The sequence below is a fragment of the Oratosquilla oratoria genome, chromosome 31 (genome assembly GCF_046742065.1).
Source record: "Oratosquilla oratoria isolate Oo_2021 chromosome 31, ASM4674206v1, whole genome shotgun sequence".
NCBI lineage: Eukaryota > Metazoa > Arthropoda > Malacostraca > Stomatopoda > Squillidae > Oratosquilla > Oratosquilla oratoria.
Window position 1 is genome coordinate 35,597,054 of NC_134807.1, and position 20,609 is coordinate 35,617,662.

General features: G+C 37.3%; 3 protein-coding genes across 3 annotated transcripts in view; 2 read left to right on the plus strand and 1 right to left on the minus strand.

Moving 5' to 3' along the window:
- The first annotated feature begins 237 nt into the window (after positions 1–237).
- On the plus strand, positions 238–693 carry LOC143041595 (uncharacterized). Its single transcript, XM_076213602.1, has one exon. The coding sequence runs from the start codon at positions 238–240 to the stop codon at positions 691–693; it is 456 nt and encodes a 151-aa protein (XP_076069717.1).
- Positions 694–3,366: 2,673 nt separating this feature from the next.
- Positions 3,367–7,370, minus strand: LOC143041721 (uncharacterized). The gene is made up of 2 exons (XM_076213733.1): positions 7,146–7,370; positions 3,367–5,269 (listed from the first exon to the last, which is right to left on the minus strand). The coding sequence occupies exon 2, from the start codon at positions 4,631–4,633 to the stop codon at positions 4,226–4,228; it is 408 nt and encodes a 135-aa protein (XP_076069848.1). The 5' UTR covers positions 4,634–5,269; positions 7,146–7,370; the 3' UTR covers positions 3,367–4,225.
- Positions 7,371–8,610: 1,240 nt separating this feature from the next.
- The window catches only part of LOC143041518 (uncharacterized), a 168,567-nt gene continuing 156,568 nt past the window's right edge, over positions 8,611–20,609 (plus strand). The window contains exon 1 of the mRNA XM_076213484.1: positions 8,611–8,862. Coding sequence (XP_076069599.1) covers positions 8,814–8,862 — 49 coding nt within the window. The 5' untranslated portion in view covers positions 8,611–8,813. The remainder of the gene's footprint in view (positions 8,863–20,609) is intronic.

Sequence of the window (20,609 nt, forward strand, 5' to 3'; positions counted from 1 at the left end):
AACTGTCCAAGATACCTAGCATTCTTGGACCTGAAGAAGCATTAGATCAAACATAGGATTCACCGAACTCTGAAGATAGCAATTAGCACCCTATATGAACCGAACAAGACATCTGTACGACCCATCGAAGACAAAACTCGCTGGTTCAGTGCTGAGTCAAGAGTGAGACGGGGACCAGTTGTCTCTCCCTTTCTCTTCACATTCCTGTTAGACCGCTAAATCAAGAGTGTAGAAGACATGAAACCCTCCAAAGGGCCGAGAGAACCGGGTGAGTTCGCTTATGCGGACAATGTTGGAATCGTAGAGGCTACTTCAAAATTGTTTGCATTAACGGTTGATCTATGGAATAGAATACTACAAGATCATGGACTTATATTCAATCTGCAGAAGACGGAAGTAATGGTAGTCTCGTGGCAAAACAAACTCCTTCAGGTGGAAGTTGATGGAAACACTTTGCAAGAGACTACAGGTTACAAATACCTGGGAGTGATGTACAATGACAGAGGAACCCATGAAGGGGCAATACACGATAGAATCCAGAAGCACACGGCAAATATCAACTTCTTGTACCCTCTGTTGAAGAAAAAAAATGTACCGATGAAAATCAAGACAACAGTCTATAAGACCATCCTCCGACCCACACTGATGTATAGTTGTGGGGCATGGACGTTGACAAACATGACGATATCCTAAATGCAGGCGGCGGAGATGACAGTTCGGCGTATGATACGTAGAGTTACAAGAAAGGATAGGCTGAGGAATGAGAATATCAGAAGAGTGCTAGATGTGAAAGGTATAATTTATATCGTTGAAAGGGCCCAGCTGCGGTGGTATGGTCACATGAAGAGGACGGAGGAGCATAGGATCCGAGGAAGTGGCACCACTGGGTGTCCAACACAAGACGTTCCTCAAGAAGACCGAACAAGAGATGGACCAAAACGTTGGCAAAGCCCTCAGAAAGAGAGGAATATTTCTCAACAACATCCATCCCCAGGAGACATTCTTTGACCGAGAGGAATGGAGAAGGCTAGTCGGCGACAGGCCTTAACGGCCTACTGGGAGATGGGTGAGAGGTGAGGTGAGAAGTGCATAAAAGTAGCGGGTTTTATCAGGAAGTTCTTAGAGGGACTGACATTACCCATGGTGTTGTGGACCTGCTCAACCACAATGTATGGAGTTGTCGGTATCTATGCAGGCTGAATTAAGCCTGAATCTTCAAATAGCTTATGGTCCTTGTTTTCCCGTTCGGCTGTAAAACATGAAAATTTATGTTGACTTGAAGAGGTGTCTCAACGTCTTTGGTATCAGGTACCTTCGGAGAATCGTTGGGTATTGCTAGAATGGCTATGTATCAAACCAAGACTGTTTCATGAAATTCAGACTAGGCTTGTTACACGTATGATTTGTAAATGTCAAATCCGCCAATATGTACATAAAGCACCTTTTCCTGATATAGATCTCACTCATGGTTTTTTTCCACACAAAACAGCCCTCGATGGAGGAGAGGAAATGGATGCCTGAATAGCTCAGTGCTGGAGAAATTCGACCAAGCCTGCTAAGAACTGTTGAGAATGGAAAGATTAGCTGCGTTGGAACTTGCTAGGAGAAACCGTAAGGATTAACGACGGAGTGTGAGTGAAACAACGCGTCCCCTTATGTGCTCCTTATTGATAATGATGATTTGAGATATGTCTACTTTTTTATTTTTCTTTATTTGAAAACTCCACGAAAACAGATAGAATTAACATAACAATAACGAGCGCGACATTTTTGTCGTCGTTACATCCACCTGCTCTTGAATCTAATGGAGACGGAGAAAACAAGAGTGAAGCTCTCGGTGAATCATCTCCGCAATAAGACATCTCCTAGTTTAGGTTACATTAGATTAGACAGGTTAATTAGCGTCTATGAAACTATTGACATCCTTGTTGAAAACTACAAGGTTACTGAAGTAGGCAAGTACCTTTGACTCGATCATCCCATGAAATGATTTGTTCATTAATCTCTAGAAAATGTTATGTGAGCATTGTGTAACGTAAAAGGCATTCTGGTATATCTATAATGTCCAAAATCATTGCTGAAGGTAGTTACTGGTCTAGAACCTATAACAAGGGCTGTTTGCCAAAATGGGCTTTAAACTTAAGGGACAATATGTTTTGTATCTTCCACCTGTAGATTGCAAGATTTCTCATATAGCAGGTATAAGTAGATGATCTGGTTCAGCTATTGCATTCACCTTCCTAAAGTCTATGACAGGTTATGTTCCATTCTTCTTTGGAACGAGAAATATATCACAGGTGAAGATAAATGATGTATAATATCTTGAATTATCATGTCTGTTTCCCTAACTGCATTCCTTCTACTGTGAGGAATCTTGTATGCAAGGGTGGATACAGGATGTGTACCTGATTTCAACTGTATATTGTGTTTAGCCAGTTTGGTGAAATCAATGGGCATACCAGATAAAGCTAATGAATGACGGAACTCCTGAAGTAAGTCGGTTAACTGGACACAAGCTTTTGGCAGTTGCCCAAATTAATATAATTCTTGTTTATGTTTGGCTAATTTTATGTTTCACACGTATTGTTTCAATATCACCGACAACTATGTAATTTACTTCCTTTGTAGGATCAGTATAGGCTAAGCCTTTCTAAGGGCAATTTCCACCTTAATTTTTATTGTTGTTTCTGCACCAGTGGCAACTAAGACGAAAGCACAGCTAAATTTACTAATCTTATCCCATACTAGTTCTGAGGTGAGTCCTTTTATCTTACAGATGGAGTTATCTATTATTATGTCTTGATCTTGTCATCCTTGGTGTATATACGTGCATATGAGAATTATGTGTCTAGTAGAGGCTCTGTTAAAAGGCAGTTAACAGAGGTATTCCTATATATAGTGGATGTTGAGGCTGAAGCACCAGAAGTGGGATTAGATTTCTAAAAAATAACAGTATCACTAAAGTGGCTTAGTTCTGGCAGTGACTAACCCATTATTCCGTATATCATTGTATCACAGATCTTTCAGCTTTATATATTCTTATATGGCAGATCTTTTTAAGTCATATTTCGAATATAGTCCAGGAGTATTAGCTCTTCACCCGGAACAAATTAGTAACAAGCTGAATTTTTCAGGAATTACTCAAAAGACCTTTCCTAATAACACACTAAAAGTCCCCAAGAACCCCTTGCAAGGGTTCTGAGAATTTCAAGATGGCGTCCAAAATGGCAGCCAATTTCAGATTTTGTCATATTTCAAGCCCCAAACATCATAGAAAATCAAACAACAAGTCAATGTATATGCTTTATGGAGCAAAGAGTTCAATTCTCTAACTAATTTTTAGATTATCTGAATTTCAAATGGGATCGTTAGCAAAAGAAAAACAAAATACATGTTTATCAATCTGAACATACACCTATTATGCAATAAAAATCATGCCAGTAGCAAGAAACAACACTTAACCATTACCTTAACTATAAAAAAAAATGCTTAGCTGTAGTCCTAATTTTAGAATTTTAATCAATCAACCAATCAATAAATCAATAAATCAAATAAATTTTGACGATGGTCTTAGGCATCATCTTCGTCATCAGTTTCAGTAGAAACTGGTCTTGGTGCTTCAGTTTCTTCATCATCATCAATGAAGGATGGCATTTGTGCTGCATTGCTGCAGATTCGACCATTACACTTTGTACACATGGCAGAGCAGTGCACCCCCATCTTCCTGAAGCCACATGATACTCCACAGCTATCTGCTTTGCAGCCACATGAGAACATGTTGAGCAGACAGTCGGGGGCAATGAGGTGGTCAGTTTCAATTGGATTAGGATGTCCTCCAGCTTCCATCCCCAGTCTGTTGGCTGCAAGGGTCTGCCCATCCATTCCTGGACAGTGTGAAAAGTTCTGAAAGAATGCTGTTTGGCTGCAGAACTTGTCGGAGGCAAATTTGCCAGTTGGAAGGATGAGGACAGAGATGTTATGCTGATAGCCTGTTTGTAGGCAGTGTAGGCAGCGGAACTCATCCAGTGACACACCATGAGGTGCACTATACAACTTCAGGAGGAAGCTTTCACCTGCTTCTTACACTAATTGGTGAGTGCTTCCAGCATTGGAGAATGTTTTGAGCTGACCATACTCCCTCTTGTTGTGATCCAGGTTGAATGCCTTGCGCTTCCCTTGCCGATACACTGCAGGCAGAAATAACAGAATGGTCTATGGCAGTACATCACCTGCTCAGTACACCTGTATTTTTGCCCTTTGGGTCCAACAATTTGTGCAGAAAGAGGTTCAGAGACCCAGGAATCAAAGACAACCTATTTTCAGTATCTTCCAAACTGGGATATTCACTGAGGTCAAATACAGACAATAAAATATCATCACGAATAACTGACGCAGCCATTTCAATTATTCTTTCATTCTCCTCTGCTTTGTCTGCTGCTCTGTCTGCCATCCACTTTTCTTGAAGAATGCTTTGAGCTGAATCTCTAAAGGTAGCAATGCTCGACTTTCCAGGGAGGCTTGTAATGATTATGTCATCTTGATATCTTTTCTTCAGCTTCTGTTTCAAGTATTTCATGGAGTAGCCCTCCTCACCGTGCAAGAATGTCTCCATCATCTCCATGAGGTCAGACATAGCATACTGACATTCATCATTTTCATCCAGATAGGCACAAAGTTCATTGAAGGTAGATTGCTTCAGAGCATCAGGTGGCTTGCCAACTGATTTCTGTGTTCCAGATTTGCTGAGAAAATCTTGGGCACAGTTACGGTGATATTTGGCTTCAGCAGCAACCAAGTCAGATTATGCCTCAATCATTCTTTTGGCAACCATTTCTCCCCATTCATCAATCTTCTCTTTTGCCCTGTCTAAGATGTTCTGTTTGAAGGGCACTGTCTCCACATTACTGGTCATCTTCTTCCGTTTTGTAGTAAGTCTGCTACTAGTTGGCAGTACTTCAGAGCAGAACAAGCAGTGTGCGGGGATGTCAAACTTTGGAGTTTTTTTATCTTAGGGTGGGTGGCTGAACCTCCTCTTGTAGTACAGGTTCTTCTGACGTCCTCCTCGCTGGCCTGATGGAGGACTCCCGGGTGTAGGCCCTCCTGCAGGCGATGGGAAGTGTCAGTGGGTTCTGCATCTCCAAGGTTTCATGAAGTCCATCCTTCCTCTCCAGGCTTGCTGCTACTAAGGTTGTCCTTCCCTTGGCTCCAACTTGTACATAATCCTTGGTGCATAATTCGTTGCAAATAACGCACGAATCCATCTTGAAGTCTAAAAAAACAAACAAAATTTAACATCACATACAACATATGAATCAGGCTAATACTTTCATCAATTGATAATCATGGTTTTACATGTATCGCTAAAAAAAAAAAACTTCCTGGCGTTTCAGAATTACTTGTTACAACATCTGTGAATGAACTTGTAACTCAAAAACATGACACAGGCTCAGTTTATTACACATACACTGACATAAATGAATTCCTTGGTCTGAAAACCTATATTTTCATACTTCATTTGTGTTTCTATCTTGACTGAGACCTGAGATATAACAAAATATGATATCGATGGCCATTTTGGACGCCATCTTGAATTTCTCAAAACTCTCGGGGGGGATTCTTGGGGACTTTTAGTATGTTATTAGGAAAGGTCTCTTGAGCACTTTCTGAAAATTTCAGCTTATTACTAATTTATTCCGGGTTGAAGCCATATTTTAGCTAATGCTCCTGGACTAATAATAAGAAAAAGCTTATTTTACATTTCGATGAATTACAAGGGTAATGTTACAAGCAAAGTCTCTCCCAGTCAAACTTAACATTACTTGATGTATAGTCCGGCCCAAGCTCCCTTGCTCGTGGGACGCACACAAAAAAAGAGCCGTTAGTGAAGCTCCACTCCTACCAAACGTCCGATAAGTGACCTCTGTCTTATCGGCTGTGTACACATTCTCAATATACCAATGTGCAGCTCTTATCTATTTCGGTTATTTTCACTACATGGTATATAGTTCCAAAGTGGATAGTCCGTTTTCACTTCTAACGGTGTTCAAAGGCAATACTATGATATGAACACGTCTTTTCCTCAGATGAATGAAATCGACCGTGGTTATGCAGAATGAAATTCGTAAAGTATATCGCATATCCACAGGGTCTAAACATAGTCTTCAAGAAAAATCTCCTCGAATTTTGAGTGGTGAAAACTAATATAAATTATTGACTTAGGTGAATTATAATGTATCAAGTATGCCGCTGTATTACTTTTGTTTCAACCTCGTTCTTCATGAATCCAACAACTACTGGTGATTGCAGTCGTATTACATTCGGTGAAGGTGACAGCTTTGATTAGTTATGCGCTTCTTGGTGTAAGCTCCTCACCTTGATTACTGGTAAGATCCATCTCCCCTGCGGAAACTCTTTCTGGTATGATTTTATGTATGATTCCGAACGCCAAAACTAACCTATGATACATCAGAATTATGCAAATGTATCTTTTAATGTTGTATAAACGCAATTCTAATAAGAAAAATAATTCGAACTCTAATAGATTGCTTTATATAGAAATATATAATTATATGTAATGCTTGAAAACAAAAGATGTGTGCGTGTGTGCATTGTTTCAAAATTAGAAGTTTTTGGTAATAATGTGAATCGGGTTTTGTCTACGAGGTATGTTGTGACATAAGAACAAAATAACGTAGTTGATAGAATATATTTGTCCAGAAGTTTATGGCTCGTGTCATGAGATGATAACACATTTCTCTTATAGTGTCTCCTTGTTCCCAGGAAATCAATCACTCAGTGAGAGCAAATGCTACAATGACCCAGTCACAATCACTATTCTCCATCCTTGTCGACTTTCACTGACAAGCTCCTAGCTAGCTTTCTGATCCATCTCCAGGAAGAAATAATGAAGTTGACGCAACAGCGTTTCATGTGCTTACCCTCCCTGACCACCACCCTCATTCACGCTCATTATAGGTCATCTCTCACAAAGATTGCTCTATGGTTGGGGGTATTGTCCGAGAGACATGCCACGTGACTGTAAACTTTCAGCTGGTGCTTAACGATAAGGTTCTTTCAAGTCGGTGCCATCAAGTACATTTTGGCTAAACTCATGATCCATAAATCGCCTCACTTCAAACACTAACCTTTTATCTTTCCTTTTCTTTTTACCAGACATTTTCAGATATTTCTTTCCTCCCTTCCGACTTTACCTCTCCTCACATTTTACTAAGCTGATCTCATTCACCTTAATTTTGTGTTCAATCACTTGCGGCCTCCCTCTATCTCAACAGAAACTCGAACTCTCATTTTATCAGCTCAGCACGAAGGTTGGGACAGTGGTTCCAAACTTATTGGCCAAAGCGATTACAAGTTATAGTGCATAGACTATAGTAAAAAAAAAAAAAAAAAATGCCGTGGTAGCGCCGTTCATTGCGCAACAATGAATGTTACCCAGTGCCCAAGAACAGACTGTCCCAGTCTTTACTGTTAATTTTTGCCAGGAGAGGGAAGTTATCAATGTTGAGTAACTTTGATTGGCTGATAATTACATCTGGCATAAACTCTTACTTTTAAATTACCTAAACACTTTTTGTGTTGCCCGAATACCTTAGAGGAACATTCATTGTATTATTTTATCTAAAAAATGTTTTAGTTTTAAACAATAGGTCATCAGTTTTTCGTGAAAACAGCTTGTTGAGTTAGGCTAATGCAATCGTGATTGATACTCAAAATGACAACTTTCTGAGTCATCTGCAAATGGCCATACTCACCTTACTAGAGACAGTTCATTTAAGATAACTGTCATTATGATCTTCTCATGCTGGATGATTTGACTTGTCCTCATTTGATAAAACGACGACACGTAAGAGGAATGTGCATGGATAGATAGCTAAATCAGAATGACCCAAATCCCTGCATCCGTTCTTATGTATTTTGATATGTTTTACTATCCTGGGTAGTTTGATGACATGGCATGTAGAAGTTGATGTATGGAGAGTAAAGTTTTGTTATTTCCAGTCCAAATGAGCTCTCCTGTTCCTTGAGTACCTAAAAAGTGAGTATATATAATCTATCAGTTAGAATAAGGCAGACTACGTTGTCTGGTTCAGATAAGAGAGTTGTGCGTTACATGGAATCTAAAGTTTCTTTACTGACCTTTACGTATATTTCAAGCCTTTATCTCAACTTTGGTGGGATCTCTTTAATTCCACGCTGATCAGGTTCTCACAGACCTTGGCACTAAGAAAAATCAAATCTCCAGGCCTTTCTTTTCTGGTGCCTATCTCAGGTTGATTAATTATCAACTTACGGGGTAAATGGTATACCTTTTTGCGAGTGACGGTATGAGATGGAGCCCACTTGTTGCTGGACATAAAAAAAGATAAAGTTAGTACTATTTCAAGATTCCCTAATCTGATACAAAGCGTTGATAGAATCTTTCGGTTTTACAATCTTGCTTCTTTTTCTACTTCTCTCTCCTATGCTTGTAGGTATCCACAGAAGCATATGCATATTTTTTTTCAGATAATATTGTAATCAGTGGACATTGGCCTCACTTAGCCCTATATAAATTCAACATCTCAGTGACATCTTCAGTCGAAACTTTGATCCCGACTATCAGACGGCTTCAAGGCTTCTTCATTTTCTAGCATTTCTTTAAAATTTTATGTCTTTTTGTCATCAGAACTGCTACGCTTTTGACTTTGTAAAAAATGTTTTCATACCTGATTAGGCATTTATGATCATGTCAGTGGGAAAATTCTGAGTGAGAAGTGTACACATTTTAGAGAAACAGAAAAAGAAAGGTCCAAATGGGCCACCCCTTCCATCATGTGCTACTGGCTTACATGGCCATAGCAGGTAAGATTTGTTTTCTTTTTCTGGGGCGACAAAACCATCATTGAAATAAGTGCATAGATTTCACATTCAGAACAAATAATCAACGCAGTAGTCTTATGTATATATATATATATATATATATATATATATATATATATATATATTCTTTATGAAAATATACGTGCTGATAATATATACCCTTAGAAACATGAAAGTTATCATGACTAGGATAGGGATTAAGCAAAATAAAACTGTTCAAAATCAAATTCAAATGGCAACATTCATGACCCAGTCAGTTATAACACAGTTTTCAGGAGTCATATACAGAAAGTCTTTATAACATGGTGTTGAGAGCTCGTAATAAGGACTCCAGATTACACGGAATATAAAACAATCATGTTGTTTCTAACCCATGTACATGTGAAGAAGAGGTCAATCCACTTGTTCTTCTTTACGATAAAGATAAATGAAAATGTTCTATGATATGAAATGCCATACCACTTTTTTATATATTCCAAACAGAACATTTAAAACAGATAGTTTTTGCATTATTACAAGTGAGGGAAAACATGCATACAGTATATATAAGAGGGAAAAGAGACCAAAACAGTTAATGAAACTGGAAAAATGTATGACAGAAAAAAGACAAGCCTGAATTTCATTAACTGTAGTGTTGTAAAAATTTAAAAGTAGGAGGATCGAGAACCACCTCAAGTATCGAAACTGGAAATCAACTGGAAATCAACTTTCACTTCATGGGATGAATTGCCATTTTCCCAAATGTAAAGTTTACTTTTCATCATGGAAATGTAATATTACTTGTTGAGTATTCGATGTCTTTTTTTCGACAAGTAAATATCTCTTACCATAATGTGAATAGTGTTTAGAAAAATACATATAGTACGAAGTACAATACAATAACATTTCTTAAGACAAAAGTACAACTTGGAAGTTCCATATTCACCTCACTCCGCCCGATATATTTGATTTTTACAGCTCACATGAGAACACAATGGCATAATTATTTTCTTCCAACAACAGAGGGATCGGATAGAAGACAGATTCAAAGGGACAGTATAAAAATGAAATAGTAGTAGATTTTTGGGATTAAATATTCTAAACTCTGATATAAACCAATAATGTGTGACTCAGGCTGACTGCATGTAACCATACAATCAGTAACGTATCACGGGGCATTGGCTGATAGAGGGGATAACAAATGGGTTTTGAGTGGGTGTATCCCTCGGCTAGGCTACCACTCCTACAAGTGGGAAAGGAACACAATGTGAGGACGTAGCCATTATTAGTATGATGTTTTGCTTGTTAGAGCTTTTTCAAATACATAAAGCACATCAAAATAAACCATAAGGTCTTATGCTTCCAGTATATGTATGTATGATCAACAACAGACGTTCTATCTACATAGAGAAAGGCACAGTGTGGTGCAAGACGTGTGACTGTAACTTTCCCAGAGGCTGTTATCATGTTTATGCTGTATCATTTACATCATCGTAAAATAATAATGAAAATTATAAGTGCAGTGTAATTTGAGATTTTTGCTTCCTGGGTAAACGGTCAATAGAGTTACACTCTGAAAGACAAATAGAATAGAGCCTGCAGTTTCCTTACATCTACATCGCAAGTTAAGCAAACTGATGAAATAGAAACTATCGTTAATACATTCCAAAAGAATATACAAAATTTCGGTTATGGGTCACTTTGGTTTCTTCTCTTTATTTGGTATGTCTACCTCTGGCCGCTTAGGATATGACGAAGAAAATGAGTGTCGGTTGCCAACACAGATATAATTACAAAAATAAATTTTCCTTATGACTAAATTTATGTACACTATAGGGCTGAGTGTGAGCAGACAGTATAAACTGTAGATACACATACATACAGGAAGAATATATATATATATATATATATATATATATATATATATATATATATATATATATACATATAAACATTATCCTATTGACGCAATTAATAATTTGTCGTAATGTGACATTGTACGGTCGACTCCCCGTTCGGAATACGGATGGCGTTGACGGTTGATTCAGAGGTCAAGCCAATCTAACCGCGGGTCGGGTTAAACAATGGGTGATCCGTTGAAGCTTGCTGATACTATCAGATTTGACGTATATATATATATATATATATATATATATATATATATTTTGGTATATACATATATATATACATACATATATATATATATATATATATATTTATATATATATGTATATATACATATATATATGTATATATGCAAAATAACCACGGGAGAGGGGAAACTTATAGAGAGTACGTACTTTCGTATATTACAACTTCAGACTAAGTGAAAGAGATACAGAGTTGTGCTTAGATGTAATTAATCAGGTAGCAACAGCAGGAGGGGAGGGGGAGACAATATAATGCGGAGTGATGATCTGACCTCCATCGACTTGACCAACACACATGGTTCAATCTGGTGGAAATATCTTGGTCGCCATTTGGGTTATCAATGTATTACATTTAAAATGTCCATACCTTAAGTTTATACTTTGATATCAAGCAAGATTCTATTGCATTTCTTTCATGTAGGTTCTTTCGTTTGGCTAAAATTGTTGCCTTGGGCCAATCAATACGATGGTTGTATAATGCTTTATGTTGAAATAACGGATCATTTTCCTGGGCAGATCTCACACTATATTTATGTTGGGAAATTCTTGTTTCTAAGTCTTTCCCAATTTGTTCAATATAGAATTTGTTACAGTCTTGCCATGGAATTTTTTAAACAACTTATTCTTAATGTTGTGGTCATATTTAAAAGCTACTTTGATGTCCAATTTCTTGAGTAAGTTAACAGTACTAAGAAAGCTTTCATGAAAAGGAAAAAGAAGATGAAGAAGAAGAAAAAAAAGAAAAATAAAATAAAAGAAAAGGGACGGGGATAGGACTAAGCATCCTTCTCCCTGTACTCCTAAAGTGAACATTCCTAAAAAAAAAAAAAAAAAAAAAAAAAAAAAAAAAAAAAAAAAAAAAAAAAAAAAAAAAAAAAAAAAAAAAAAAAAAAAAAAAAAAAAGGGATAAGAGGGTGTAGGAGTTTTCCAACCAGTACACTAAGGTTTAGATCTTTTGATGTGCATGGATGTGGTACAGATGAGAGTAAAAGGGAGGGGATAGGCAGTATATTTGTGAGAAGAAAGATGGATGTGTTGGCATTGAGTGAAACTAAGTTGAGAGGGAGGGGAGATTGTGAGTTTGGGATAGTAGTTGGCAGGTTCTCAGGAGTGAAGACAAGACGAGGGAGAGAAGGGGTAGCTATACTAGTAAGTGAAAAGATAGATAAGAGTGCAGTGAAGTTGAAGGCGGTTTCTTCATGGATAATGTAGATGAAGGTGAAACCGGGAGGGGAGACGTGGGTTTTGTAAGTGGGTGGGCCTGGTAGTGATAAGAGTGTAGAGGAAAGGGAGGCTTTTTGGATGAATTTAAGTTAGTGCATAGAGGGATTAGTGGTATTGGGAGATGTCAATGTAGTGGTATTGGGAGCCCTTAATGCTAGAGTAAGATATCAACCAATAGGTGGAATGGTTAGGAAATGTAGAGTTCCAGGATAAAAACTTAGTGGAAAGTTGATGGTGGAGATGTGTCTGGTAAGAGAGTTGATGATAGGAAATGCAGTGTTTAGGAAGAAAGTCAATCATAAGTACACATGGGAGAGGTTGGTGGATAGAAGAGTGGGAGATAGAGCGTTACTGGACTATATAATGGTAACCAGGAGTATAGTAGAAAGAGTTAAGGATTTATATGTTCTAAAGGGAGAGAGTCGGGGAATATCAAATAATTTTTGGGGGAAAGGTAAGTTGAGGGTGGAGGATAGATGGAGAAAGATGAAAAGGACGGAAAGTAGGAAGGTGCTTCGAGTGAACAGCTTAAATGAGAAAGAAAAGGAGGAGGAATACAAAAAGAAGCTGAGAAAGGAGTGGGAGGGAGTGAAAGAGAGAGTAGAACTAGGAGTCGAGGAGGAATGGGGATGGTTCATGGAGGGAGTCACAAGGTGTGCAAAGATGGTGTGTGGAACAAGGAGGACGGGAGGAAATGGAAGGAAGGGTAGTGAGTGTTGGGATGAGGAAGCAAAAAAGTTTGTAGAAGAAGCAGGGTTTCACAATTTGGTTACAAAATAGGACGAGGGAATTATATGAGAGGTACAAAGAAAAGAGAAGAGAAATAGAGGATAAGATATGAGAGGGAAAGAGGAGAGTAGATGTTAAATGGGGTAAAAATATGACAGGAGATTTTTGAAAGCAATAAAAAATGTTTTGGAAAGAAGTTAAGAGAGGAAGAGGAGGCGAATCAAGTAGAGAAAAGATAAAAGGTGCAGACGGAGAGATGATAATGGAAGAGAAGGCAGTAAACGGAAGATGGGCAAAGTATTTTGGGGAGTTGCAGAATGTGAAGGAGGATAGGGAAGGAAAGGAAATTGCAGTACCAAGCGCTAAGAAAATGACAGTGATGAGTGAAGAAAATGGAGGAGAAATAAAGAAAGATTAGGTGAAGGGGGTTGTTAGGATGATGAGACCAGGTAAGGTACCTGGGTTGGATGGATGTCATGCAGAATGTCCGATAAAAGAAGGTACAGTGATGGTGGACTGGCTGGTGAGATTATCTAATGTTTGTTTAAGAGAGGGTAGAGTGCTGGAGGACTTGAAAAAGGGGACAAGTAAAAAGGGGACAAGTGTGAGTGTAGTATTTTCAGAGGGATCAGCTTGTTAAGTGTAGTTAGAAAGGTTTATGGGAAGATTTCGATTGAGAGGATTAGGAGAGTAAGAGACGGAGTAATTGGTGAAGAGCAGTGTGGGACTAGGACAGGTAGGGGTTGTGTAGATCAGATTTTTGTGGTAAGACAGATATGTGAGAAAGCTTTTGGAAAAGGTAAGGATGTTTTATGAGCTTTTATGGATCTGGAAAAGGCTTATGACAAGGTAAACAGGAAAGCACTGTGGAAGGTATTGCAGATATATAGGATAGGAGGAAAGCTGTTAAGAGCGGTCAAGAGTTTTTATGAGAGTAGTAGAGCTTATGTTAGGATTAGAAATGGAGGAAGTGAGTGGTTTGAGGCAAAGGCGGGACTTCGTCAGGGATGTGTTATGTCACCCTGGCTGTTCAATTTATACATGGATGGGGTGGTGCGAGAGGTAATTGCAAGGATAGAGAGTCAGGGATTGAAGAATTCTAAAGAAAATGGAGAAAAGTGGGAGATAAGCCAGTTGTTGTTTGCTGACGACACTGCATTTGTAGCAGGATCAGAGGAGGGATTGAGGAAGTTAGTGACAGAGTTTGGGAAGTTGTGCAAAAGAAGGAAGTTGGAGATAAATGTGGGTAGAAGTAAAGTGATGAGATGTACAAAGGAATAAAATGGCAGCAGAGTGGAGGCAAGTATTAAGGGAGAGAGACTGGAGCAAGTGGATAGCTTTAGATACTTGGGTGCGAATGTTGCGGGAAAGGGAGGAGTAGGGGTGGAGGTAGAATGTAGATTGAGAGAAGCGAGTAAATGCATTGGAGGATTAAAAAAATGTAATGAGAAACAGCCATTTGGGAATGTATACTAAGAGGAGATTGTATGAAGGAGTGATTGTGCCGACAGCATTGTACGGGACAGAAACATGGAACATAAGAGAAGAAGAGAGGAGGAATTTAAATATGCTTGAGATGAGGTGCCTAAGAAGTATGATAGGGGTTACTAGGCAAGATAGATTGAGAAATGAAGAGGTGAGGAGAACGGGAGTGGAAAGGGAGTTGGGAGATAGGGTTGATGAAAGAGTATTGGAATGGATTGGACACATGGAAGGAATGAGTGAAGAAAGACTAGTAAAAGAGGTGTGGAAAGCAGATGTGGAGGGAGTAAACATGAGGGGGCGACCTAGTATGAGATGGATGGATGGGGTAAAAGTAGCTTTGGGAAAGAGGGGAAAGTCTGTTGAGGAAGGACGGGAGAGGACAGAAGATATGCGCGAATGGAGAATGGTTGCACATGGATGATGCTGTGATGCATGAGGGGGAGTGGATGGGGGATGGGAGGTGAGAGAATATGTATGATAAATAAATTGACGCAGCCCGAAGGTATTTCTTCACGTCTTCTCCTTTTCTGCGTAAGGGGACGGAGAGGGGAGGTCACCGATTTAATGAAGCGGCCTTGCTGTGAATGTGCTGTGCCTTGCGACATTGCTTCTGACCCAGGGCAGTGGGCAAGATGCACGGATGACCTGTCATCCAGGAGGTACCAAGATAAGAGGGAGGGAAGAGAGTGGATGGGAGTGGAGTATGTTGGGAAATGAATAAGTGGGAGTTGTTTTTATGTCTTTGCTTTTTAGCTATCTCCATTGTAAGGGGAAAAAAGCCTTTGTTAAATGTATGTATGTAAGCATGTATGTATGTATGTATGTATGTATGTATGTATGTATGTATGTATGTATGTATGTATGTATGTATGCATGTATGTATGTATGTATGTATGTATGTATGTATGTATATATGTATGTATGTATGTATGTATGCATGTATGTTTGTATGTATGTATTTATGTATATATGTATGTATGTATGTATGTATGTATGTATGTATGTATGTACGTATGTACGTATGTATGTATGCATGTATGTATGTATGTATGTATGTATGTATGTATGTATGTATGTATGTATGTATGTATGTATGTATGTATGTATGCATGTATGTATGTATGTATGTATGTATGTATGTATGTATGTATGCATGTATGTATGTATGTATGTATGTACGTATGTATGTATGTATGTATGTATGTATGTATGTATGTATGTATGTATGTATGTATGTATGTATGTATGTATGTATGTATGTATGTATGTATGTATGTATGTATGTATGTATGCTGTTCTTGTTCTTGATTGTATGTTTTGTAAAACGTTCCTTGCCACAGTAATGTCAAAAAACGTTTTTACAAAGCATACAATCAAAAACAAGAATATCATGAACAACTAAATGCACTTGTTCTTCCTCTTCACACAAGAAATTGGATATCAATGCAGCTTTTAAGTATGACCACACCATTAAGAAAACTTTAATTTAGATCAGCTCCCCTAACAACGACGGAGTTGTTTATAAAATTTCATGGCAAGGCTGTAACAAATTCTATATTAGACAAACTGGGAAACTAGAATATGTATACATATATATATATATAAATGTATTATATATATACATATATATATATATGTACACATATATACACACATATATATATATATATATATATATATATATATATATATATATATATATATGTACAACACTGAATGGGTCCCAGTGATTAGAGATACATTTTGACAACCACAATACACTTTAATTCTAAGCAATCAACATCGGGAGACCCAAAGGAGGCCACATGGCCACATGGCCACATGGCCCTTAAAAAGCGTAGACTCAGAGGTGACTTGATACAGGTCTTTAAGATTTTAAAGGGAATTGACAACATCAAAAGTGACCAAATTTTCACATTGAATGAGAATCAGACAAGAAACAATGGTCTCAAACTGTCCGGAAATATATTAAATTTGGAAGTGGGTAGAAACAACTTTGCCAACCGTGTAGTTAATGAATGGAATAAACTTCCTGCACAGGTAGTGCAATGTAGTTCAGTTCGAAGCTTTAAGAATCATTTAGATAAATACCTAAGTAAGATGCTGTAATGATTATAATTTATCTTACATTATTATTATTATTTTTTTATCATTTGTCTGTCTGGTTTTCATTTATTATTAGTTATATGTCAACTTATTATTATTTACTATTTACCTGTTTGCTTATTATTTAACTATACCTATGCATTTATTTATGTATTTTATTTGTTATTTACATTATTATAGTTTTTATTTATTATTTTATTATTAATATGATTTTTTTTTCGCATCCGACCTAGATATGGATCAAAAGGTCTCCTGTCGGTATGCTCCACCTTTGTAATCCTTTGTACTGCCGAGGACTCGAAATCAGCGATCACATGACAAGTGCCGTAGTAACTAACCAACTACGCGTAGTTGGTTAGTATATACATACATGAACATATATCTACTTGTATATATGAGTGGTGGGATGGTAAGGTCAACACAGGAAACTATTGGAGACTTCTTACTGACGTTTTGTCCTTCCCAGGAATTCATTTAAGTACACTTACATGTACTCTGAAAAAGCCCTGGTGCGGGCGAAATGTCAGTAAGAAATCTCCAATAGTCTGTATAACCACCCTACCACTCGTATGTCTTATATATATATATATATATATATATATATATATATATATATATATGTATATATATATATATATATATACATATATATATATATATATATATATATATATATATATATATATATATCTGTTGCACTGAAGATGTAATATACGAAAGCGCTCTGCGTCGTTAGTTTCTTTTTCCAAGTGGTCTACTTTGCATAAGTGAACACACGTACCCGTGTTCTTATTAGCATATATATCTGTATATATACATGTATATATATATATATATATATATATATATATCTGTATATATATTTGCAAAATAACCACAGAAGGGAAAATTGTAGACAGTAAGTACTTTCGCATATTACATCTTCAGAGTCTGAAGATGTAATATACAAAAAAAATTACCATCTAAAAGTTCCCCTTCTTTTGTTATTTTGCATTTTTGTATCACGGTGATATGATTCCTTGCATATACTGTATATATATATATATATATATACATATATATATATATATATATATGTACATATATGAATATATATATATAAACAATACAGTATATATATACATATATATATATATATATATATATATATATATATATATATATATATATATATATATATACAGTCGAACCTCGAAAGCCCGGACCCCGAATGCTCGGAACCTCGTATGACCGGTCGAAATGAACAAAGGGCGGGCTTTTCAAGCACAGTTCCCTATTTTTACGGTAGGTGGCAGCGACTGCCGTACACGTGTACTCAAACCTGGCTCAGTCAAGCCGCCACCAGGGCTGCCGTTTCGTAGAATTCTGTACCAAAACGTAGCAAAACAGCGGCATGTGGCAACTGCACAAGGACATGAGGAAATTTTTTCTACATATCAGCGGGCTGTTAAAAACGTTCAAAAACGCAAACTTTTGTTTAAAAATCATAGAACTAGTTATCAAATAATAAATGCTACATCAAAATATGACTTTTATTGGTAATTGTGTTATGGTATTTTTCGGACTATAAGGCGCGGGCAAAATCCTTAAAATCGGCCAAAATCGGGTGGTGCGCATTATCGTGACTTCGTGAGGTGCGCCTTATGTGTGGCTTCAGTGCAAAAAAATGCCTTGGACAGTGACGTACAATTTTGACACGTTTCGTAGCTAGCCTGCCGACGACAACAGTGCATAGTCCTAGCAAAAGTTACAACCAAGCTATAACCAAGATGCATTGATCTTGACAAGAAAATTGGGAAAACTTCGACAGTTTTCGAGTCCATGCCACCGCATTCATTCACGCTATCATGGCTATGACATGATAGCGTCCACAACACAGACAGCCATTTTGCATTGGTCTAGTCTCGCTCCACTCAGAGTGTAGTCATTTGGGTATTCTTTTAGTTTCGACCATGGGCGAAATATAGCAATAGAGAATTAATTATTGATTTTGTAAATTAAAATGTATCAACGTAATATGCAATTTTGTGGGCGGAAATGAAAATAAGAAATGCCTTGCTTCAAGCAAATATGCTAATGAACGAAGTCAGTAGAATAGGATCGGAACGCCATCTTGTCTCGGTACTTCCGACAGTACCTCTCCAGGTAAATTTTCTTGAAGGAATGTTATGGAGAGGAGATACATGCATTCCTTCAAGCTGCAAGAACTTTGTATACCCTGCAAGGTGAGAGAGTGGTTGAAAAGCCCGCCAACGTCTCTCACGACGACGACAACGAGGACGATCCGGATGACATTTAATTTGCAGGTAATGATTGATTAAACACAGGTTAGGTTAGGTTAGACGAATTTATCATCCTTTCATTTCTTCGACGTCGGCATCTATCATAACAAACATGGCGTACCATTCGTCCGACACGACTTCGTTACTTACGAAATCTGTTTAAGCACCTTTTTTGTTTTTTATTTCCGCTCACAAAATCGCCTATTACGTTGATATATTATAATTTAGAAAATTAATAATTAATTTTCTATTACTATATTGCGCCCATGGTCGAAATAAAAATTTACCTACATTAGTAATCCTGTGTTTTTAGTGAATAGAGAATTCCGGGAATAAAACTGCTAGTGTTGGTTTGATTCCCCACAATTCCCGTAACGTGTTTATGTTGTTTTTTAGGGGTATTGGTAGGGCAGACCGTCCATGGAGGTGGTCTGATTTCACTGACCAAAATAAAAAAATACATCATTTATTTTTGTAATTTTGCTAAATCCCAACCAATTTTTCTTATTCAACAACAAAAATGTTCAGTTCTGAAAGCACTCACATATACATGATTATCCGATGACGAGACCAGGTGCGCCTTATATAAGGACGGGGAATAGCAAATTACGGGTGCGCCTTATAGTACGAAGTGACTTATGGTCCGACAAATACGGTACTTATAAAATATTATACCCCAAAAGATACGCTTTTACCGTGTAGAAAAAAATTATACGCTAAAGTTTCAGCTTTCTTTTAGCGATGATAATATAAAAGAATTATTTTTATATCTTACTGAATATGTTAGGGCATGGGGGCCTTATATACATTTAAGAATAAAAAAACTAGAACCACCATTTTGTCAAAGTTTGAAAAGTATATCTTGCTATGAAAGTCTGCACGCGCCCGAGAAAAATGTATGGCAACACTCCCATTCTACACGGCAACCCTGGCCGCCACTACTGTCCCGCGTGCATACATTCCGATATTTACAGTGTACGTAATAAAAATACAGTACAGTACACTGTATATACAGTACATTTACATGCCTGTATTACAGTTATTATTACAGAATTTTTGGTATTATAGCATTATTATTACAGTATTGTTATTATTACAGTGTTAGAGTATTATTCATATGTTTCTATGCCATATCATACATTACCTATACGTATACCGCTATGGAAATCTACGGTTGTTAGGGCGATATTTTCGATGACCGGACGTTTGGCATGACCAGACCACCCTTCCCCCCAATTAGTCAGGGCTTTCGAGTTTCTACTGTATATATATATATATATATATATATATATATATATATACATATATATATATATATAAATATATATATATATATAGATATATATATATATGCATATATATATGTATATATATTTATATATATATATATATATATATATATATATATATATATATATATATACACATATAAGATAACCGCTATCATAAGAAACGACCGGAGTTCAGCGCTGCGTGTATTGCATTTACGGTGAATTCCTGTTCTGAATATGTAATACACAAAAGCGCTCTGTTTCGGTTGTCTTTTTTCAGTGGTGCCCTTGCATCTGTAGAACATACATCTCTATTTCTATTATTGCATATATATAAAAAAATATACATACATATGTATACACACACACACACACACACACACACACACACACACACACACACACACACACACACACACACACACACACACACACACACACACACACACACACACACACACACACACACACACACACACACACACACACACACACACACACAC

What these genes read in the sequence shown, in the direction of transcription:
- LOC143041595 (XM_076213602.1), top strand. Translation starts at nt 238, where the DNA reads ATGAAACCCTCCAAAGGGCCGAGAGAACCGGGTGAGTTCGCTTATGCG.
- LOC143041721 (XM_076213733.1), bottom strand. Translation starts at nt 4,633, where the DNA reads ATGTCTGACCTCATGGAGATGATGGAGACATTCTTGCACGGTGAGGAG.